Source organism: Seriola aureovittata, chromosome 2 (genome assembly GCF_021018895.1).
Source record: "Seriola aureovittata isolate HTS-2021-v1 ecotype China chromosome 2, ASM2101889v1, whole genome shotgun sequence".
Taxonomy (NCBI): domain Eukaryota; kingdom Metazoa; phylum Chordata; class Actinopteri; order Carangiformes; family Carangidae; genus Seriola; species Seriola aureovittata.
In genome coordinates this window covers 10,742,608-10,766,030 of record NC_079365.1, presented here as the reverse complement: position 1 = coordinate 10,766,030, position 23,423 = coordinate 10,742,608, and the positions used below count along the sequence as shown (strand labels likewise).

The following is a 23,423-nucleotide window of genomic DNA, read 5'->3' as shown; positions in this document are numbered from 1 at the left end:
GTAATGTGCATAGATATACACAGATCAGAGTACATGTTTTTTCCATATCTACTCAACATATAAATAACCAACTGTTTGCTAATACACTTGCCATACCAGCCCTTCTCGGACGTATGTGTTCAGATAATTAATAATAATATCAGAAAAAAATGTACTGTAATACTGTTTCCTTTTCAGTTCAACAATATTGGAATTCAGAATTCAAGAATTCAGGGATACATTTGTGAATTTTTGTTTCATGATCGTAATAAGTTTATGCATACAGTATATTCGCAATTTAGCCTATAAAACCACAGCACTTCAGTGACACTTAGTTACTTTTTTATCCAAAACAAAACTCTCATAATGCCCCTTCAACAGAGTAAATGACAGCATCATGACATCATATCAGCTTAAACTGTATGACATAGTTAGGGAGAAATCAAGATAACTACACTGACACCTCACTCATGACAGAAACACTTTTAAAATGGGTTCACATGAAAGCTGGATTTGAAATTTATTAAGTCCATGCTGGAGAGGCTGTCTGAATCCAAACCTTTTTGACACAACCGATCAATAGGCCACAAATTGCTACAGGATGACGTGCAGAGTATAGGAAACCACCTGGAAACCTCATGTTGCTCATAAGAAAATAAAATAAAGATAAGCCTGTTGTGGGTGATAAGGATCAAGAGAGTGGGTTGTAAAGCCACAGTAAAGTAGTAATAATAATAGTATAAATACAAATACATCTCAGCCATCTGGAGGTGGGGTTACTGCTGCACCCTCAGCACCCATGCTTCTTGCAGCCCTGGCTGAGCGACGTCTCAGTGTGGAAACTCCTCAGCACCAGCTGTGTCTTGTGTGTATGGCACATTAACAAACAGCTGTCAGCGACTTTCCTCATTACTCCCAATGGCTTTTCACAAGTTGCAGCATACACACTAATTGTTAATCAGTCTAGTTGTTTTCTTTTACTTGAAAATTAATTTTGGGAGGTGGAGAGGTGTGTGTAATGGAGGTTCATGCAGTGCTCAATAATTGGGCGTTTCATCCCAATGTCCCCCTATAACTGATGGGCCCGACCATCAGTTATAGGTGGCAACCATCCTGCAACCATCCTGGCAACATGATGGGCCATCATGTTGCCAGGAGGGCGAAAAGAAATGAAATCTGTGATCTAGGATAAGAAATATGACCTACAAGGGCATTATGTCTTTTACAATAACAAACCCCTGAACTAAACTGTTTTTATAGCTTTGTTGGTGGAAATGAAAACTGTAGTGTTGATGTCCATATGTAAAAAATGAACTCCCAGAAAGAGGAGAATAAATTGCATTCCCTTTGGGAGAGATAACCATAGGAGATAACGGATCTGAAGTTCTTAGAATAAAAACATAGAACAGGTCATGCGTGTCAGTGAGGCCTTAAGCCAATCAGGACAAACTTCTGTCATCACAGAGGTGGTACCCAGTTGGTGCAGCCAGAGGAGAGCAACTGCACCGCCTGACTTAGAAAACTATAGCCGCCTTGCTCCAGTGAGTTTAAATGTCATGTGACATTCTGCAGAGCCGGCAGTTGGACAAAATTTCTAACCAGCGTGTACACTGTATACTGTGCTCCCAAAAAACGAATAAGTGCAAGTTGAAGCGATCATTTTTGCAGGACCATAATATTGCTTAAGTCAAGTCTAATTTCCATTTGTGTTTGACATAATTGAAATCTTACAATATAAAGAGATTTTCCCTCTTAGTGTAAGGATGGTTTTTTTTCACTATGTCAGCAGGCTTTGTCATATCTTGACACACATATTGATACATAAGTCTTTGCTGCAGCCGAGGGAGAAGTGAAACAGATTAAATCCTGGCTAAGACGTTTTTTGTGGGTTTAACTGGACTCACATCCTGTTTAAGAATTTATAGTCAATTCTGTGGGTTAAGAAACCTGTACCCGGCCCAGTGTAGCAGTGTCAGCAGTGTCAGTCACACAACTTCTTCTGGGGGTAGTTTTTAGACACACTGTGTTAGTGCCAAAGGTATAATGTAAAAGATGTAAATTATGTATCTGATGGGCATCCTCTTTTCCTTCTCAGTGAGGTGAGGTAGATTGAATGCTGGGGTGAGATCCAGAATAGCGTCTATATATACTACATACTTCCCAAAAGCTGCCCCTGCATACATAGAGAATCCGGACATTTTGTTACTGAGCGAACCTTATTTACTTAATATGAATTACAAAATGAGGCTTTGCTATTTTCTTTCTATATGAAAGGCAAACAGCATCACATGGGAAATGGCTCTCAGTGAGTGGAGTGCAGAGGAGCTTTCATGTCAAAAAAAGGGTTCTGCTTAGTTATTCAGCACGTTCTTTGTTGTCGTTGTCCAAGCTTTATACATGAATATGAATTAGTAGGAAAATAAAAAGAATTGTGATTTCATGTTGCAAATCCGAGTTTTGTGGTTTTACTTGCTACTAATATCAACATCATTCTGTGTGTATGTTTTCACACTGATGCACAACTATGAGGACAGTGCTTTTCTGAGTCGAATAACTCGACTTTTGTCTTTGTTGAGATCAGAGTCTTTCTCCGCTGATAGGTTTGTCAGAGGTAAACTGACAGAAACGCGAGCTGCAGGATATTCACTCATCATTTCTCATTAACACCGCTCACTTTGTTTTAATTAGCCGTTGTGACTGACACCTGTGTTACTGTGACACTGTATTCAGGCTTGTGTTATCCTCCTTCCCAGCTGCTGCTCGCCAATCATCCCAAAGTTGTCTGTTGTCTCTATCCCCCAGGAGAGAACCACATGTGGAAAGCGGCCTTCGCAGTTTGGTGACAGAAAGGGATAAATGTTTGATTATTTTAGTTTAATGACTTTGCCACACAGAAAATGTATAATGTGTCCATGGAAGGAGTGAAAATGTTGTCTTTATGCTGGCCTTTATGTGAGTTGAAACGTTAGAAAAGTTTGTATTTCAGTATATTAAACAACAGTTTAGCTGGGTGGCTTTCAGCCTTTTTTCCAAACAACTCAAGTGAAATGTTGTTTTTAAATGCATAACAAAAAGCCACCACCTTAAGTAAATTATTAGAATAAGAAAAACTTGCAACAATGCTCTTTAAACACCATGAAAACACAAGTTCACTGAGGTATTGTAAAAATATCAATTTTTAAATATGTCACGTTCTGTAACCTCCACAATAATTTTCTACATGAAGTAAAAATGATTTATTCAGTTCTTCTTTTGCTTGTGTGTCTGTGCCTGAATAGTACAAAGTGTGGTTTGAGGTTTGGTAGCTGCATCACACGGACAATTATTTAGGTGCAGTAAACACCATGATTGTTGTATGATTAATGTTATGCATAAGTTACATAACATTAATCATACAATAATCATACTTTAGTTATTTTATCTGCTTTTTGTTTTTTTATGATCAAAATGTTTATGTCTCCTTGATGGAGTGTTAAGTAAGAGCAACCAACATACCACACATAAAAAACATATATATAGGCCTGCACAGGGATGTAAACATTCATTTTCAGATATTCACATACTTTGTATTTATATGTTTGTGCATATTAAGGCTGCCCCTGACCAAAGAATTTCCTCGTTGACTGGAAGTCATTAGTTCAAGCCATTAGTTAACAATTTGTTGTACATTTATGATAATGATTTAATTTATTTAAATATATTTTTGGGGGGCATCAGGAATCCAGAGTCCAGGGCTGAGAAATAATGTTGTAAGTAACATTGCTAACTCTGCTGCGTTACAGAAAAATGCCAAACCGTAATACTGAGCCTCTATGAGTTTAAATAAAGTTCATGAACGAGGCGAGCTGCCAGTCAGCGACACCGGTAAACGCAGTAATGATTCTAAATGTGTTGGAACAACCAGTAAGGACAACGCTAGAGCAATTGGCCATGCTAATGCTTACATGTTTCAAATGATAGGCCATATTTGGGGTCGGCGAATTATAGGTCAGTGTTTACCTTGAGAGTTTGCATGTCCTGGGGTCCTCCTTTACCCTCTCAACCTTCCCTCTGTCTGCTAAAAATGGTTAAGAATGAGGTTTTGTTTTGTTTTATTTTATATTACATTTCTTGGTTGTTTTTGAAGATTATATTTTAATCAGATGAAGGATTTTAGTCACCAGACGTCTGGATCTTAAATTATCACAGAAGCAAGCTGAGCAAACGTTATCTGCAGCTCAGCTCACAGCCCCTCCAAGACCTCCTGTCTCCACCGAACAGCATCAGAAAACACTGATTTCTAATGTGAACATTTACAGATTGTGAAACTGTGAGAACTAAAATAAATGAAGACAAAAGGTTTAGCTGATCTGCAATTTTTCAGCTGTACATGACAATGTAAAATATATGTTATATATATATATTTCATCAAAATATGGTAGGTGTTGAACATAATATCCGTTTAGCTGATCAGATGTTAAAAAGGTCTCCACTGAACATCAACCTGTCTCGAGGAGTTCCTCCAGTGAGCCTGACCCAGAGCTTGAGAAGCCGCCCTCCGCAAACCTGTTTGCATTCAGTTGACTGACCAAGAGGTCTCTCTGTGTTTTCAAGATGTTATATTCCCTCACTATGCTTCTCAGCAGGTTGTTGCAGCAGGAACATGCCTGGATTGTGTTCTCTTGAAACTGATCAGTCTGGCACAGTTCTGCTATCATGGAGGGATTTAAAGGAAGCTGTTCTGCATCTTCTTTTGAATACACTGGAAAAACAAAGAAATTGCAGGTTTTAGTTGCAAAACACTCTGCTTGGGAAACACATAGTATTACAGCTTGAGTTGCCAGTGTGCTAGGGTGTGTGTATTGTGAGGAAAAAATATGGTGCACAACTTACAGGCAAGGCGCAGCGAGATATTAAGAGTGGCCTGTATGACACACAACACTGCTAAAGTTACAATCCCGATTCTGAGGAGTCTTCTCTCTGTGGGTGTCACACATACACATTATTCTGTAATCCATGACAATGACACTGCTATTAAACCTCTAAATTCTGATCACACATTGATGTGACATGATTGGTCTTTCAATGTCGCCTGATACTTCATCATTCTAATATTAAAGGATCAAGATACTGAAGCAGCAATAGTAAATTTTACAGAAAACATAAGAAACAATCATTGATGTAATTCCTGAAGAACAAAAGATATTTAGCTGTATCCCTCAGCTGGATTTCTTAATTAAGTTTTTTAGTTTCTATTAACTTACTGCTCTTACCTGCTGGTTGAGTGTTACCACTGTTTGTTTCAGATCCCTGAAGCTCATGTACATTGGTGAAGTCAGAGAGCTCATACTCTTGTGCCATGATGATCTGCTGTGAGAGAGTTTTGCCTTAAATTCAGTCCGTACTGTCGATGCTCTGTACTGCTGCTCTGCGAGTTTTTCAGCATTTGTTTCAAAATAAAGGAAGTTTGTCGGTTTGAGGAAATGGTATTTTTTTCCGTCAGCATCTTAAATGACTAAATTTGGATAGAAATGTTGCTATAGTTACTGTAAGTACCACGTTTGTTCACTCACCGACCTGTATATAGAAATACTTATTATTGGGTCCATCTGATTTACAACCATTTCAATAAAATTGTTAACAGCTCATCAAATCTACATTTACAATGCTTGAAATCTTCCTGCAGTTCTGAATGTCACAAACTGAAAACAGAACCGGTTTAATAAAGTGTTGATCCTGGTTGGTCAAATCTTGTTGTAAATTGATCAGCAGCACAGAACATTTCATTTAGTCTGGAGCTGCGATCAATGTTGTGACCCAACAGCAGTCTGTCTGCTGAGTACAATTTTTGTTTGAATCAGTCAAAATGAGCATTTCACTTCAAATGTGAAATGTTTATTGCATGTTTTTGACATGCAGGTCACATCGTTTATGTTTTGGCAGAGTTAATACTCCTCCTGTTTGTTTATTTCCCACTAGTGGCAGGTAGAAATACGGAATAATTGGTCAGTCATTTGGTTAGTTTGTCTGTGTGGACTTTGATTTTGTCAACAAGTACTGAGCAGATTTTTAGGAAATTTGGTATGGATGTCCAGTTTCCCAGGAGAAAGCTTCCTAATCCCACCATCAGCTCAAAAATGTCCACATTTACACAAGAATTATCTAATAATCAAGGCAAATCAAATGGGCAGATTGCCATGAAATTTAATGCAAACTTCCCAGATTGGACACTCGGTAGGCTTTCCTCCAGTCCCACCCTCAGGCCAAAATGTCAGCATTTTACATCGGATATTTATTATGTTATTGGCATTTTGTTATTTATATCATTAGTAGGTATAACAACCAAATTTAAAAGAAAGGTTTTATGAATAGATAACACAGTCACTCTCAATCTCTTTTGTTTTTATCTGACCACAAGACCTCACTGTCATCACAGGCAACGCAGCAGGGAAAGTATCATGGCATGATGAGTCCAGCCCAGACATGCTTCAGCAGCTACGTCACCACATGCTTCCTCCAGTGCTTGTATAAAAGAGGTATGGACTCATGGGGAATGCATTCATTTACCTTCTAAAAAAAACAAGACTCAAATGGAGGCCCTGCTTTTGGCCCTTTTTATTCCTCAAACCTTGATTGCTAACTGAAAAGCAACAGGTGTTTGCCCATGTGAGTCAGTGGTGTAATTGGCAGGTTGAATTTAGCAGATTGAATGGAAGTGATTTACATGTGAACGCACAGAGATTCTTTCGGTGAAGACTGTGCCAAAAGGTAGATCTCAGAAGAGGTTTCGTCATTATGTCTCAAATTCCAGTGTTGGCGTACACAATTGACAAAGCTGTAGGTGGTGTCATTCTGTACAAAATACAGCCATGATCCCAAACCATTGGAAAATGTTCATCTCATAGACACTTTTAAATCTACTAACTCACATAAATGTGAAAATAATTTAGTTGTATAATATTGTCATGAAACATTGCTCTGTTTTTCCCTAATCCAGCATCTAAAGAGGAGGAAAAACCTCTTGTACTGTATCGATATTCAGATATTATGACAAAAATGGACTTAAAACAATCATCTGAGCACTACAAATTTAGAGACTTTCCATAAAAATGAACTATGTGCTCAAGGATCACAACAAGCTGAACTGAAACAAAAAGTTGGAAACAACATAGATATTATATGTTTCAAGTAAACAGAATAATTAAATGTGATGAGTCTTACTACACAGCACTACGCATTCAGAGCCTATTCACAATTTATCACTTGCGTGCACACTTTTCTCTGCATTTTCAACAAGAAGATGAAATCACAGGGAGCACTGACAATAGAACATTTAGCGACAGGTACCAAACAACACATGCAGGGTGTGATTAAAGGGAGAATGCAAACACATGGAAACGGCTGGCAAGCTTACGGTTGAGATGAAACCATGAACATGTGAATTACATGTGTGATAAGGCTCATACATAAACTGGTGCCTGTTCAGCCTACATTTATGTATGAACTCTGATCCACCCAGTTTAATATTTTCCCTAGAGGGTGAAATTCCAGGGGAAGAAGATGTTAATAACTGTCACCTGAGCAGGCTGCCACAGTCAAAGCAAAACTTTATCAGTTCAAATTAAAGCTTCAGTGGTGCAAATGATACAAATAGTGACAATACTGTACCGCTCCCATATCCTAACAACCACAGGGGAACCGTACATGATAGAGTTGTGGAGATGGGTGAAATTAATGGGTGTGTTCGGCTGCAGAGGAGCTGCTTCATGACACCGAGGTGGATTGCAGGGTGCAACAGTGCATTCTAGTGGTCAGCAGGAAAATCACAGGAAGTGCTGGAGAAGTGTGTTCTGGCTAAAATATTTTTGTGGGGCTTTCACTGGCGGTTCGCATAATAGAAAATATTTTAAAAACTGATCTAAAATTCTGCAAATGATCTTGATGTGTAGCAGCGGAGTGTCCTGAGGCGTTCTCATTTCTGATGCTCTCCAGGTTGAGATAAAGCTTGTTTAAGACCGCCTATTGCCTTTTTGATGCAGGGAGGCCCAAATTATTTATACCAGATTACTTGATAATGCTTCACCAATGCTGCTGAACCACACTGGCAAAACTAATTGATAATGCTAGCGGTGTAGTGCTCTTCCACAAGTGAAGCTCATGAAAAGAAACTACAAAAAACTGAGATGAGATTTGGGCTGTGTGGTTTAGAAGATATGAGTATATTGTATACACACGCGCAGTATTTATAGCTGCGTCCATCCATGCTGAAAAAACAATCCCAAACTCAGAGGCAGAGGCCCACACATACCTGCACACATGCTCACTGCACAAATTCACGAGAAAACACTCAGCCATTCATGCACTGAGCCCCTCTCACAGTATTCCATATCATGCACCTGTGCACACACATTCACATTAAATTACATGAATTCAGATGCACTCATGCAGGGACACACACACAAACACCCAGCTGCATTCATACAGGTATTTTTGTGTGTGTGTGTGTGTGTGTGTGTGTGTGTGTGTGTGTGTGTGTGTGTGTGTGTGTGTGTGTGTGTGTGTGTGTGTGTGTGTGTGTGTGTGTGTGTGTGTGTGTGTGTGTGTGTGTGTGTGCGTGCGTGCGTGCGTGCGTGCGTGCGTGCGCATGTACATGTGAGAGCTCACTTTCAAAACAATACATAAATCATGGAAACAATGGCAGCAGTCAATGGTGTGCATGTGGATGCACCCATGAGTGCCTACAGTACACTGCCAGCAGGTCATGATGATGTCACTCTGCCAGCAGTGAACCACCTATCACTGAAGATGTTTATTCTTAGAGGGGTTACATTTAGCCATGCTAGCAGCTTGGTTCTAGGGCTGGTAATGTTTGTTGGTCAACTTACCACTTTGGTCGAAACTGAAATATCTCAGTACTTATTAAATGGCTTTCCATGAATTTGAAAAAACCTTTATTGGAGTTTCTTGACGTCAAAGTCCACAATTATTATAACACTGCTGTGTGTTGCTGAGGGTTTCTATGTTGTTGTTGTTTTGTTTCCTTTTTATTTTTTCTCTTATCTGATGTGTTTCATTGTTTAAATTCAGTATTATTGTTGTCTGTTTATATGTGTGAAATACATGTAAAATTAAATAAAAGTTATTGTTTAGAAAAACTGTATTTCCATGACATTTCGGGCAGGCGTTCATGCTCCTCAAAAGATGAATCACAATGGCTTTGGTGATAGTCTTAGTTTTCCACTGGTGCCACTTACAGGTGCGACATCTAGTTGATGAATTGGCACATTTTCTACAGACATTCATGAGATTTCCAGTGTGTCTTGATGACTTTGGAGATTCCCTAACTTAAACGCTAGTGACATTGCCATTAAATGTAGTACACACATTTTTTTTTATGTAACTCCATCATCATGTTGAAATTTTAATTCACCATACTTTGGTTTATGATTAAATGCCTAAAAAACGAATTACATTCCCCCAGCTTCACTTTCAGTTTAGTGCTAATTAGCAAATGTCAGCATGCTAAGATGATAAACTAAGATGGTGGGCATTGTAAACATTACACCTGCTCATCATCAGCATGTTAGATTGTATGTATGTTAGTGTGCTGTTGTTAGTATTTAGCTCAAAGCATCGCTGTACCTAAACACAGCTTCACAGAGCCACTAGCATGGCTGTAGACTCCTGTTGATACTGCTGCTCTGATCGTGAGCTACACATTAACATTTCCTCTAACACTGACCCAGCTTAGAGGACTTTCACACATTTCTTTTTTTACACTTTGAACTTTTCAAAATTTCTCTTGTATTGTCAGTGTATTTAAAGTATTATTAAAAGGTCTCTCCAACTGTTATTTAAGATTCTTGACAACCAGCAACATCTTTTTTGCATAATGTCACCTAGTGTTGCAGTGCTCATTCTGAATGCAGAAGCCTTGCATATGTCGTGTCATGGTCTGTTCCCCCCGGAACAGTGCTTCCCTCTCCTTTGGATGGTTAGATTAGGGATTAGTTGGGTTAGCGTATGGTTAGGCATCATAGAGACAAGTGGTCTGGGTTAAGCAATCAGAGGTCAGGCATCAGGTGAGGAGGAAACAATGTGTCTGATTGTTGTCTGTTATGTCTGGGCGGTGGGGGATGGAAAAGGACGAACAGCAAGTTAGACAAGTTAGAGAGAGACGGAGAGAAAGTGTGTGTTTGGACCAGATGCACAGCAAATCTGTTTATTCTGCACAATTTGGCATCAAACACAACAGACTGCTGAGTGCCTGCTACTGCTTATGGTGTCCCATTAAAATGGAATATATTGCTGCCTTAAGAGCAAGCCCGAATTACACATTTTTCCTTCTCTGCTCCCTCTTCCTCCCCCTCTCTCTATCTCTAACCCTCTCTCATTTGCACTTTTTCTTTTTCTCCAGTTGTGGCGATGGTAGTGGTGTGTTTTTTTTTTTTTTCCAACTTCTAGCAGCAACTGTCAGACAAGTCATCACAATGGCTCATTACAGACCAGGTATGTTAAGTACGCCCACCTACCTGTCAGCCATCACTGTCGTCTCCTCTGTCACCTGTGAGTGGCGCTGGAACAGCAAACTGACGATAGCCTGCGCTGTCCACGAATGTGGCGGCATCTCATGCAACTATCATTCAGTAAACACTGCACCTCACACAAGGTAAACAATTTTTAGCATTTCATTCCCCTTCACATTCCCCTCAGAGGCCAGTCGTTGGTTGAAAGGTGTGTCATCTGAACATGAGAAGAAATTCTTGTCATTTGCAGGCGGCTTATGTTATGTGGCTATTTTTAGAGGACGGTTTAATCTCACATTTGTGCATCCAGATGACAGTGACTGAAATATTGTAATAATGATAAGTCTCTGCTTATGTTTTAGGACATATAACATCATCAGCCTGACAACCTGTTACCCATTTAGTTTACACTCATAACCAGACTTTGAGCTTATGCTGTAAAGAGAGCGTGAACCCGGGGCCCACATCTCGCTCCATAAATCTCCTCAGCCAATGATAAATTCATATTTAATGACCATGGCCATCGTCTGGGAAGGAGGAGCATTCTTTCATTATTGCCTCTTTCCCCTGCTGCTTGGTCGAGATAATTGATTTCTCTGTGGTAACAAGGTATCGACCACGCATGGTAGCAGGCTAAGACGGCGGTTCGATTCAAAGGAGGGAGCAGAGGGGAGAGAGAGAAAAAAAAGAAGGAACGAGGGATGAAGCCAAAAAAGAGAGGGCGAGAGCATTAAAAGCCAGGAAGCCAGTTAAAAAAAAAAAAAAAAAACTCACAGGTGGGTGTAGATTGAACAATGACTCTTGTCTTGTTTTTCAGGGTTTTAAATGCAGAACATAGTTTGGTATTTCAGTGTTGTATGTTTAATTCACCAAATGGAAAGCATATTGATCACACAATCTGTCACATAATTCACTGAAAACGGTGTCAGAAACAAATCTGGAGGACCACTTTTCAAGCACATGCTTAGCCTGCTAAGGAAGCGGCTTGTTTATAAATTTGCAGCATTATACTTTTGTTCCCTAAACCTCACTAAGTGCTCCTTTTCCCCTGCCCATTTTTATGTGATTTGAGAGGCAAATGTACACGATGCCTGGCCTGATCCACAGTAAATCTTACAAACTAGTGAGCAGGTTCTGCAACATACAGATAATTCCAGCAAGTGGCTAAATATGTAAAACAGTGTGTTTTATGTAATAAAATGTACATAGACTAGTAGGCAAACAAGGACATGCAAAAACCATTTGTCTAGTAGTTACATGGCTTTTTGTTTTATCAAACGTATCGATTAGATACATGATCATATGGGTGGATTTGACTGGCAGTTATTGAGTCGACATCTCTGAGGTGCTGCCATTATTGGCCCTGACCTCAAACAGGCAGCGCTGCAGACACCCGCTACATGCTGCATAAAGAGCTTGACATGTATAGACTGTATTTTCAATCGGTCAATACCAGCAATAACTGAACCTTATGAATTGAATAATGTATTGATTATATTCAGCTTCCAGAGATGGTAATAGTACTGGTATTTCCTTTGGCATCACTGCTTGCAGTTCACTGTATAAATAGAGGAATTAAATAGTGCTGTTGTTGTTGTGTGTTTACCAGCTTACATTGTAATTTATTTAAGAGCTCTTAATTGGACTAGTTACTCATTTGGCCCTCATTGGTCCCACAGCAGAGTGGAGCTCTATCACGGCACACTGGGGCATGCTGGAATATGGAGCTACAGAGACACACTGTACACAGCCAGCTGTTTGATGTCTGCAGCCGCCGAGCGTATGCTGCACCGTACAGCATAAACACACAATCCCCCGATGAGAGGACAGATCGACACACAGGAGACCTTATTCCAGGCTAATGAACTATTAATGTTGATTTGAAATTCAAACATTTTTGGAGGGTCTTCTCCGCAGTCATTCACAGGTCCGTGTGTGTGTGCGCACGCGTGTGTTCGCGCGAAAGAAAGGAAGCGAGAACTAATTTGGATGAACTCTGCACACCATATTTTCCTTTCTCCCCCAAACAGCTGGGCTTAGATCTCAAAGGGCCTAATGTGGTGCTGAAGCTCTGTATTGAATGAGGCCATATAAAATGTATGTCAATGGGTTCAGCCCGAGTTTAGCTCTTTCCACAGTAACTGTTAATGGAATAACTATAAGATGTATAAATGATCCCTGCTTTAATTCATAATAATGTTGGACCTCATCGCCTGCCCACTCAGCCCAATAGATTATGGAAATAGCTGTAATGACTATTGGAACAATGAGCCAAATTGCATTATCATTCAGTGCCATGTCGGCTTTGGAATAACTGGCGTTGTGCTTTTGCTCTTTCAGTGAAGATCTTGAATAATAATGGCCAACATTCAATTTAGACCAGGAAAATGAAGATGAAGAGTGTTAAACATGAATGAATGTTTTAGGCTACATGAATACAGCATTGACATACTCGCAGTTAATAGGATAACACTAATCCATAGCCAGGTGTAAGAGGGGCTTTTTTTTTTTTTTAAGTTGAATTGCTGGTAACAAAATCAACACATCCTGTGTGTTGCCTCACATTCTCAAGGGCCTCATTTCAGCAGGGTACCTTACCCCCCATGTCCATCTCATGCATGAACAACACCCACCAAGACAAAGAAACCAGTCTTTTGATGTTTTATTTTTAGCTCAACTATGGACTTTTGTCATCTTACTTGAGCCAAGACAAAGTAATGAATATTAACATTCAGTCCACAAGATCTTGAAAGTGAAAGTAACTACATCAGTTAAACAACGTATCATTAGAGAAACAGAAAAATATAATGGAATAAATGTACAAGAATGTATAAAAATACATAGAAAACAAAGCAGTGTTATAGTTGACTGACAACTTCAAACTACACACATTTTTTACTGGCAAGCAAAGAACAACTAGATTTGGTTTTAATGAGAATGTACTGTGAATCAGTTCAAACATTTTCCCCCAAATTAACAAATACTTGTAACAGTGTTGTCTTCATGCTGAAATCTGAAGTTTCTGACAGTGACAGTGAGAGCAGCAGAGAGCAGACATGCTCAGAGGAAAGGTCGCTTCTTGTGCATTACTGGTGATGTAACTGTACAAGAAAGCTACTGTGGATAATAATACTTGAAACAGTACCTGTGCATGCCAAATCAGTTTTCACATTCATAAATTAAAGAAGCTCCAGATTTTATTTTATGATCACCACACATGCAAGTCTTTGGTTTGGGTGAGGGAAATTATCGACTCAAACTGTCCTAGGTTAGAGTAATAATTTACAGTATTTATTTGTTAATTATAAAAAAGGAGTGTCAATAATTCTGATTGGTTATGTGCATAATATACAGTAGATACTCTTCATTGGTTAAGGATGGCATATCAAAAGTGGTGCCACAGCAGCCTCTAGTGGTGTGCTTTCCCAAGTAGAAAATACTTTAGCTCAGGTTGTTACATTTATACAGTGCAAAAAGCAGCATTAATCCCATTCATTATCAGTGTATACATTGCAGTATTTTTAAAGTATATAAGTCATGATTGTATTGTCAAACCACACAATCAACATACATATAAATCAAAATGTTAGATGAGGAAACCAGTGTCAGTTTCCAAGACAATGATAAGGAAACCAAAGTCAAAAGACAGAAACACTGGCCAATAACACGACTTCTTTTCTCTTTGTCCAATCCAGCTGTGTATCCCACGTGTGCTTGTGCATCCCTGTTGCTGTAGTTACAACCACAGGCTCAAAGATGAATAAACCCCGCTGACTACACAGCTTATGAACATCAATGCCAAGTGTTAATAGAAAATGATAATCCTTGAATCCGTTTCAAATGGTTACAATCACATAGATGTGACAACAGTTTTGGTCAATACTAAAATCATTAGCAATCAAAGATATAAAAACAAACACTAAATAAACACTCACATGCAGTAATCTTTTCAGTGAAAAAATTCTGGCTAGAAAGTCTTGGTTTAAAAAAATGTTAAAATTGCACAGTAGTTTCACCATGTGATTATGTGAATGTATATTCAGTTATTGCAGTAAGTAGGCCTAACCCCAAAGTACAATATGGGTGAGCTTTTGTCCTTCATTACTTCAGCTGTGGAGAAGCGAAGAAGTTGCCCTGACGGTTAGAGGCAGCCGTTGCTTTGCTCTTGCTCCCAAATCTAAGGATGGAGGGGTTGGTGGGGGCAGACAGTGACATTTTGAGCCTATTAATTATAATTTTAGATAACAAAAAAGCAAGTACAACTGAAGATGAATGTTTTGAAGAAAACACAGGAATGCAGTCTTCATATGCGAGTTAGCTTCATTTGATTGTTGATGACTTCAGGTTGGATTTTTTAACTTCAAAGCTTAAAATTGATCTGGAGCTGTTATTGGTAAACACATTCTTTAAGCTCATATATGCAAAAATAAAAATAGCTAAGACTGGAAACAGCTAGCCCAATTTTAAAAATCCACCTACCAGAATCTCTAAAGCTTCCAATTCCTTCCAGTCTTCATGCTAAGCTAAGCGCCTGCAGGCTTCATATTAAGTGCAACGACATCTTGCTTTGGGAAAGACAGCAAATAAGTGCCAAACTTTCCCTTAAACATTTTTTTCTGAGGAATACTGATTTTTTCAAAATAGCTTTCTTCTTATGTAAGAGACCTACATGATGTTTGTTGGTTTAAAAAAAAAAAAAACACAACATTAAGACATACACTATAGTAGCTTTTATATTAATGGCCCTACACACCCTTGGTGCATTCACACAGGTGTTCTCACTTAGCTTGATTAGATCAGACTCTCAGAACTGTGTGGGTGTGTTCACTCTGTGCTTGACTGACATTTTCTCTCACTCCTGTTAGTTTTCTTGTTCCTGTTAGGGCAGGTAAAATTATAGTGTGTATGAATGTGTATGCATTTTGATGGTCTTGGTGATTTCCAGTATCTCTACTGAACTTAATCCTGAGCAGAGGCTAATCAACCAGAATAAGTGATAACTCCCTGTGCAGGTGTGCAGGGCCTTTAACACCACTTTCTGTTCTATGAAAACACCCATTACTGGTTGATAACATAACCAGTTCAACACAGCCACGTAACTTATCATATTAGGTAAAGCACAGGTGTTAATGTAACATGTATGTATATGTAACATTAACGATGGCTCAGTTCTATTCAAGTGTCCCAGTAAGCCATGGCATTGACTGTGAGGCAGCATGAACAATACTGGGACCCTGAAACCAACGCAGCTAAAGGGAATTCAGCCGCTATTTTATTATTTACACCTGTGCTTTTTGTACATATCAAAATGTAATTTTGTGTAAGCCTGTACGTATGTGTATAGTGCAGTGTCTACACAGTAATACAATAATTATGATAACTAACTAAAAATCATAATTTCACACAAATAAGGATGAACTTCAGTTGATAATCCCCTTTAGAGAGGAAAAACTCAAAATGAGCTGTAGGAGAAATGTGACTCTTTTTTTAAGATAATGCTGAATAAAGTTTCTTTTGCAAGGGCTCACAAATGAATGCTGAGCAAGCACTATGAGTCCTGATCACAGTTTTTACTGTCCATATTGGAGACAGCTACCCAAGATAACTTTAATCCAAGTTAAACAAATCAATCATCTCCTCATCTTGCTCTCAAACAATAAAAAGGTAGCTGCAAAATATATTTACGTGATAATTTGATATATTATTGGCGACATATGAAGAATGCAGACCTGCTTTATTTCAGTTTGTTATGTACAGAATGTGAGAGAGTGAGAGAGCTTACATGGTGGTGTTGGAGAGGGTCTGCATCATGCGCTGGGACAGCGAGCTAGAGGAAGGTGTTTTAGTCATCATCTGGTGCTCTGGAGTGGTCACTGGTCCCAGTATGCTCACTGCAGATAAATTAAAGATCAATACAGCCAATTCTGTTATTTATAAATCAAAGACACAATACAAAGGCTCAAAAATTTTAAAAAGTGATTTAAATTTCTTATTATGTCGTTCTCACTACTAAGAAAAATGTCTTATAAAGTAGAATAAAACACGTCTTAATGTTATGCTATTCATTTTGGAAGTACTTTCATCATGTTTATAGCTTTCAGTGATTTACCTCTGTGGTCTAGAGTATCAAACTCGTGAGCATTGTCCATGGCTGTATTATCTGGATGGGCAAACTGGCTCCAGTAGCTTGCTGGAATACTGAGCAAGCGCTCTACCACCTGGATAGACAGAGCCAATGTGATCTTTAGTAAAAACTATTCCAAAGAACAAAAACATTGTTGTCAGAGTGAACAAAGACACGTGCAGCCATATACAGTTGAGACTGAAAAATTATGTGCCACTTTCTGAATATAATGGAGAACCATGGCACTTATTCTTTATTCTCATTCTCTTTACCCTTGGTTGTCTATTTGTGTCATGCAGGATGGTCATAGGGTCTGGGTCGGGAACAGCATGACCCACAAGGGTTGGGCCAAAGACCCTGGCCAGGTTGTTCACATCCATTTTGGTATCCACACTCTGAGACACCCTGAGGAAAGGATAGGAGCAGGAAATGAAATTTCACACTGTCCTTTGAACCATACAAGCTGACCTGCACTGCAGGTTACAACATGCTTCATTCTGGTGTAAACACTGACTAAACAAAAGCCTTTTTGAAATGTAGTGAAAATTACTTTTGCAGATGAATCATCAGGCAGGCCAGAGTGTCTCGGTTGGGTTGAGGCAGCTCACCAATGGTCTGGTACATCATGGCCAAACTGTTGTCATCATCCTGGATTTCTACAAAAACATTTACACCAGTGATTTAATATGCCTGTGTATGGCTGTTCCCTCTATCCAAAAGAGGTACTTTAAATCACTCAATTTAAATACTTATTCTTTATAACAATACAAAGACCCTGAGACGGATAAAGAACATTGCAGATACAGCAATCCTCTGGAAGTGATTCTGCAGGTCTCACACTCACCCGCTGCTGCCATGAAGGCTTTGTTGAGGTGGAAGGTGAGCAGTGGCTCTGGAAGGTTTCTGAGGAAGTCTTTGAGGACACCTGTAATAACGTTGATGTCTTCTACTTTGTTAAGTGCAGGTAGAGTCTTTCCTCTAATCAGCTTTTCCTTCAGCTCTTTCACCACACGATCATGGCCAGAGACTCTGTACAGGCCAACCTGCCGCAAGGAAAAGATAAAAGAAACCAACTCCATTATTGTCTGCCTGTGATACTGTATTACTACTGAATGAGATAACTACTTAGAGAAGGAATTATCGATTGTAATTGCTCAAGGGAAAGGATCAGAGTATTAACATGAAGGTGAAGGTGACTTTAATAAAGTCTTGTCTTACCTCATGTAGACCTCTGTGTTCAATCTCCTTAATGCAGTAGATAACCAAAGCTGGGATCTTTGGGGAGGTGACTGGAGCAAAGTCAGCCAGTGTGGCCTAGACCAGGAACACATCATTTTATGTGGGTAACATGAAAGTAATAGAAAATTATGGAGTGGAAACGTGTCTTAAAGAAATGAGAAAAATGTACCTCTGTGTTTTTGATGGGAGTGCTAACAGCTGCGGGATTACAGGGCAGCGGACAGCGCTCACGACACTCAGGATGGGTCACAATCCTGCAATCCTGGCAGCGGAGGTACATCTTTCCAAACTTTGTTCTTCTTCCACAAGGAGCACAGAATTCAGACTTGATCACCTTAGCGATCGAGGGAACAGAGAGCCCAATGTGAGAAGATTGCACGTCAACAAGGAGAACCAGCTTACAGTGCTGATGCAGGCAGATATGCAGTCTAAATCACCTAACTTTTAGAACAATAAGTATACAGTCTTACTGTCTTGGGGATGAAGTGGTGCTTCTTTCCTCCTCCATTGGCTTTAGGGGTTCGCAGTTGGGCTGGGAAGTCAGAGACTGGTGTGCTGGGAGCCTCACTCGCAGTCTCAGATTGGTCAGTAGTGGTTGTATCACCCCATGCTGGAGCAACTGTAAATAATCACACGTCAGTCAAATCTCAAAGACAATGGAAAACTCAATATACAAAATAAAATTTTAATTTAAAACACACATTGTTTTACACTCAGAATCATTGTTATTTTTGTTGTTAGGTCCCATGATCAAGAAACAGAAGATCAACAAGCTTCTCACCACTCCTCTTTCTGCTACGTGTCCAGTAAGGCACAGTCTCAATGGTGGAGACCGCCTCGACAGCGCCACCATTTACAGGCACAGTGATGGTAGTTTTGGCCACGATAGACTCATTCATCTAAATCATATAAAGAAAGATATTAATGCTCCTTTCAGCAAATTGATGTACATTTAAGTTGGTTTAGAAAAAAAAACCATTTTTGACCTTTACTTTCTCTTGGTAGCCATTTCATCTTTGTTATGTTTATATTTTTTACAGGCACAGACTGCTATAGTACATTTAGCTGATGAGGTCAGCATTACCCTCTCTGATGCGCGTCCAGTGGAGCGAGGTTTCTTCGTGGCCTGTGGAGGAACCTCACAGAGTTTTCTGGATGAACGCTGTGGATTAAAAGGTAACTTTTGAAAAACACTTTCTCATGGGTTGATAAATGAAAAATTATACAAGAAATGGCGAGACAAACTTGTGCTGGTGAATACAAAACATGACTGGAACCCATAACTACCTTTACCCGTAACCTGAATCAAATGATGAAAATTACATTATCACTAATGCAAGCAAAGAAAATCTGAGGTGAGGCATCACTCACTCGTTTCTGCCGTTTCCGTAATCTCACAGTCTTCATCACAGAGGAATCCCAGTCCTACAGGAAAAGTAGAGAGAAAAACAATAGTACTGAAAAAGTCAAGTCATTATTGGTTGTGTCTTACTAAACACTGTTGTCCCACTATTGGACCCTCAAATAAAAGGTTCGCCTAAAATATACAATAAAACTCCTAAGAAAACAGATCAGTATACCAGAGAGTCGTCCGTTTGGTCAAAGCTGATGTCTGACAGCAAAGAAGCTGATTCATCGATGGTGGTTAACCTGTAATATAGATTAAAGTCAGCATTAATCTTTGTCTGAAGTACTTTTTGTGTCCATGGCTAGTTGAATCACACAATGCTCTGTTGAATTATAAAAGCTGTAATATAGAAACTAATATTTCACATGTTGAATTCTATCCTCTGCAGTGCGCAGTATGTATGTTGCACCTATATACGGTACAACACAGTATACAGGCAGTGTATGAACTAGCTAAATGAAGTGCTACAGTCTAGTACCCATAATATAACTGAAAACTCAAAAGACAAGGCATCCTGGTTAAATACCTAAAAACATTATTACGGTCTTACTTATAAGAAAAAAAAACAAAATAAGAAAAAAAAAAACACTGTAAAAGATAATTTTGCGTCTCCAGACATTTCAGAACTAGATTAGGACGTTTCTGACCTTCGGCTAGAGTTGAGGTTGCCATTAGCAGCCTGTGCTGCCTGGGAGTGCGCACTGAGGAAGGCCAGGGCGGATCGCTGCTCCTCGCTCAGGTGGACACTGTTGTTCTCTGAAATGAGCAGTTCCCGGATCAGCTGTAACTGACGTTCCTATTACACCCACAAACCAGCAGGTAGACAGGAACAGACAAACACAAACAGACAAATGCACAGGTAAGCATTATGTTGTTAGAATGAACAGTTACTAGTTGGTCAAAAAGACATGATCTATGGGGTGAGCTTTGCCAAGAAACGTGACATTTGCATTATTTGAAGATTAATAATCTAGCTTCTCTCCATTTCTATATTGCTATATAAAGTGTCTCATACACAATAATGCAAGAAAATGAGAGGCTGTCTAACCCATAAACACTGCTGCACTAACCAGCTTCTCATAGACTGTCTCAGCCTTCTGCCGCCGGCGGATCTCCACATCCACCTGGTTGCGAGCGTGCTTTAGTTTGACCTCCAGGGCTCCCCTCTCAGTCTCCGCTTTAGCCAGCATCTCTTTACAAGAAACCAGCTCGTCGCCTGCCCGCAGCCACTTCTTACGGCACTCCTCAAAGTTCAGTGCCATCTGGAGAAACTCTGAATAAGACAATGAAAGGGAAAAAAATGTTATATTGCTGCTGTGCATTATATACTATGTTTCCTTGTGGTGGTTATGTGTATTAGGTCTCCGAAATGCTTTCATTACAGTGGCAATGATGCAATTAACTGCAAGACAGAGCACATACACACAAGAGTGCTCTGCTGTAAAGTGAGCAAATGAGTAACAGTGCATTCCTGTTATTTAAAATGGAAATGAATGGCATTGTCTGGACTATTGACATGGAAATGTTTACTACCCTCAGGCCCTGTCAGACTTAACTCACTAAAACAGAGGCTTTACACTCAGCACTGCTTCTGCATTGTGGTTAATAATTCATTGCACCAAATAACACAGTGGAAATGCAACACGCATCTAGCTTATAACAAGAACAGCACCATGCCACAGCAGACTAGTGTAACTACACTAACGCTACACAAGCACTTAAACGCCATTATTGTTTCACAGACTGGCTGGGGGAGAGAGGTGGCAAATGCCTAAACTCAGTGTGGAAATAACTTACGTGGTTCAATGCCCTCATTCAGACCGTCCACCTGGGCTCTGAGACTCTGGAACTGGTTGTACAGGTTCCGCACTGGCGACTCCATCGTGTCTCACTGCAGCTGGGTTAGCTACAGTCAGACTTAGTTAGATTAAAAGGGAGAACATATGCATGATAATGCTAATTTTACTCATTGTTATTTTGGTGGCTTTTTACATTGTGGTTAGCACTGAATGAGCAGTAAAGCTACACTTCATGTCGGTAGGTTAGCCCTCAAACAGACCAAACGATAACTACATTATAGTACGAACAAAAAACAACGTCACTTATTTTAATGTTACTTATGTTTTAGGCATAACGTTATCTCAATTCAAACTAACCTCGCCTGTTTTAACGTTTCTGCGCCTGTACTGAAGCTTTCGGCACGCTAAGCATGCTACTGTTGACATAACCTCATATCGTTACGTTGGACAAAAGGAACCTAACAAAACACTTACTTGTGCAATATTTGTCCAGGGAAAGTGTGTCGGATATGTATTCTAACACCGTCCGATGTTAAAAGCAGAGTTTAGGTGGTTTATTCCCACTCCAGCAGGAGCAGCCGCCGCTGAGCCACACCTGTCTGATTAAGTTTGCACATTCTTCTTCAAAGTTCAAAATCAGCGCCGGTTTTCTTCTTCGCGGTGCAATGTGACGGAACACCGGACGCTCTATCGCCCCCACACACCCTGAGCTATAACTGCAGCGGGGCAAGCACCCCCCCCTCAAGTAACTAAGGGGTTTAGAAGGGTCTCAGCATAAAGAAGTCATGTGTAATATTCAAGACACATTTATTATGTGACATTATGTATAATTATTACAGATGACCTCAGGAGTCTTAGAAATACCCATATCAAGCAGCATTAGCTGAAATTTCACTGTACATTATGAACAGAAATGAATGCAATATTTTATAAATTGATATATTACTCAGTCAATAAGTAGGTCAATTAAAAAAAATAATGTATAGATTTTATGTAATCTTACATGCATACATTTTTTTAAGTTGACTTACTGAGTATCATATTCTATTCTATATTGTCCAATTTATTACGAGTTGAAGAACTGCATTTTTTTAATGAAACACTGATTTGATTAACATTCATTCATTCAAAAAAAATCTGTGTTAATCTCTCTATTGTCTAATTCATTGTCAATGAATGAACCGTTATATAACTATTAAAGACTGTGGAGGTCTTCCATACATTACATTATGGATGACCTCACTAATACATTGATACTTTGTAATAACCCAGTGTATTTCTTCATCTCTTGTATGGAAAGACAGCACAACTCTGCAGTTGATGACCACTCACTGGTTCAAATTCAGTGTCTATAGCTTAATTCATGTATGGCTGGAGGTTTTTGACCTGAGAGTTGTGCTTAATGACACTTTCTTTCAAATATCTGCTCCCAACTTATTAATTGTGCACAGTAACCCTGTTAGTAATATAGAATTTTTTTTTTCACACAATAAATAAAAAGGCAGTTTTGCTTGAGGGGAGTCAGGCCAGTATCTGTACCTCCTGCTCTGCTTACTGTGTATCGAAGTATGCAGCACAGCACAACAGTCCAGTCTGTGTGAAATGATAAAATCCTTTGAAACAGTCAGTGACTGTGTCCTGTTGTTGTGGGCCTGGCACATGGGATGCACGCAACAGCATCATTAATCAGCCACAGATGGCATATCTGGGTGTAGCAGCAGCTCTACTGTGCAACATTCAATGAGGGTAACACACACACACACTAAATCAATTGCAAACTATAGATATTCATGTGTCCATAGCACATTGGATTTTTTTTTAACAACTCAACAATAGACTCACCGATTCATGCCTGTATGATTTAGCATAATACTTGCTCCCATAACATTGTGTGTGTGTGTGTATGTGTGTGTGTAAGTGTGAGAGTGTGAGAGTGTGGGTGTGTGTGTGTCGTGTGCGCGCGTGCGTGCATGTGTCCTTTGAATACAGCATATCCATTAGTGTTGATTTGAGATAATAGGATCTGTCAGTCAATATGCGCTCTCTGTCTTTTTCAATTATTCATCGTTGTGTGTACATTTCCTCCAGTCACATATCATTTAACTGCCAGAATTCTCTTTTTACACCAATGACTGTTTGCCCTTTTTTAAGCAGAGTGGACTATTGCTGCTATCTGCAATCATAATAAACCAAGCACTTCACCGGGAGAAAAATGGGAACAATTAAATTTGCAAAACAGAGCAGTTCCTTTCCAGAGACCTTTTTCCATTCACCGTTTTAAGTGCATGTTTATAAGGAAGTACCAATTATAGGTCTTAATTTATTATTTATCTGATCAGACAAAATACTGTAAAAGGCACATTTCCACT

General features: G+C 39.4%; 1 protein-coding gene and 2 long non-coding RNA genes across 4 annotated transcripts in view; 1 reads left to right on the top strand and 2 right to left on the bottom strand.

Moving 5' to 3' along the window:
- Positions 1-2,807, top strand: part of LOC130176425 (uncharacterized) — a 79,844-nt gene extending 77,037 nt beyond the window's left edge. The window contains exon 3 of the long non-coding RNA XR_008828865.1: positions 2,733-2,807. This is a non-coding gene — a long non-coding RNA (uncharacterized LOC130176425). The remainder of the gene's footprint in view (positions 1-2,732) is intronic.
- A 31-nt stretch (positions 2,808-2,838) lies between these two features.
- On the bottom strand, positions 2,839-5,380 carry LOC130176420 (uncharacterized). The gene is made up of 3 exons (XR_008828864.1): positions 5,232-5,380; positions 4,852-4,938; positions 2,839-4,720 (listed from the first exon to the last, which is right to left on the bottom strand). It is a non-coding gene; the product is annotated as an uncharacterized LOC130176420 (long non-coding RNA).
- Positions 5,381-13,131: 7,751 nt separating this feature from the next.
- LOC130176379 (rac GTPase-activating protein 1-like) lies at positions 13,132-21,764 on the bottom strand. Of its 2 annotated transcripts, none has more exons than XM_056387436.1 (17): positions 21,529-21,764; positions 21,053-21,172; positions 20,326-20,528; positions 19,903-20,051; positions 19,428-19,497; positions 19,219-19,272; positions 18,932-19,009; positions 18,629-18,746; positions 18,318-18,466; positions 18,017-18,181; positions 17,827-17,922; positions 17,453-17,651; positions 17,159-17,264; positions 16,881-17,013; positions 16,594-16,702; positions 16,267-16,375; positions 13,132-14,661 (listed from the first exon to the last, which is right to left on the bottom strand). In XM_056387436.1, the coding sequence occupies exons 2-17, from the start codon at positions 21,135-21,137 to the stop codon at positions 14,586-14,588; spliced, it is 1,899 nt and encodes a 632-aa protein (XP_056243411.1). In that variant the 5' UTR covers positions 21,138-21,172; positions 21,529-21,764; the 3' UTR covers positions 13,132-14,585. The 2 variants fall into 2 exon arrangements, with proteins under 2 accessions (XP_056243411.1, XP_056243401.1); XM_056387426.1 differs by having other exon boundaries at positions 21,053-21,161.
- Positions 21,765-23,423: the final 1,659 nt, after the last annotated feature.

Bases quoted from the DNA above. Each gene is read 5' to 3' on its own strand.
- LOC130176379 (XM_056387436.1), bottom strand. From the start codon at position 21,137: ATGGAGTCGCCAGTGCGGAACCTGTACAACCAGTTCCAGAGTCTCAGA. The intron at 17,265-17,452 runs GTGAGTGTGAGA...ATGTTTTTGTAG, and splicing joins AGCCTTCATGGCAGCAGCGG to AAATCCAGGATGATGACAAC. The intron at 16,376-16,593 runs GTAAATCACTGA...ATTTATCTGCAG, and splicing joins TGATACTCTAGACCACAGAG to TGAGCATACTGGGACCAGTG.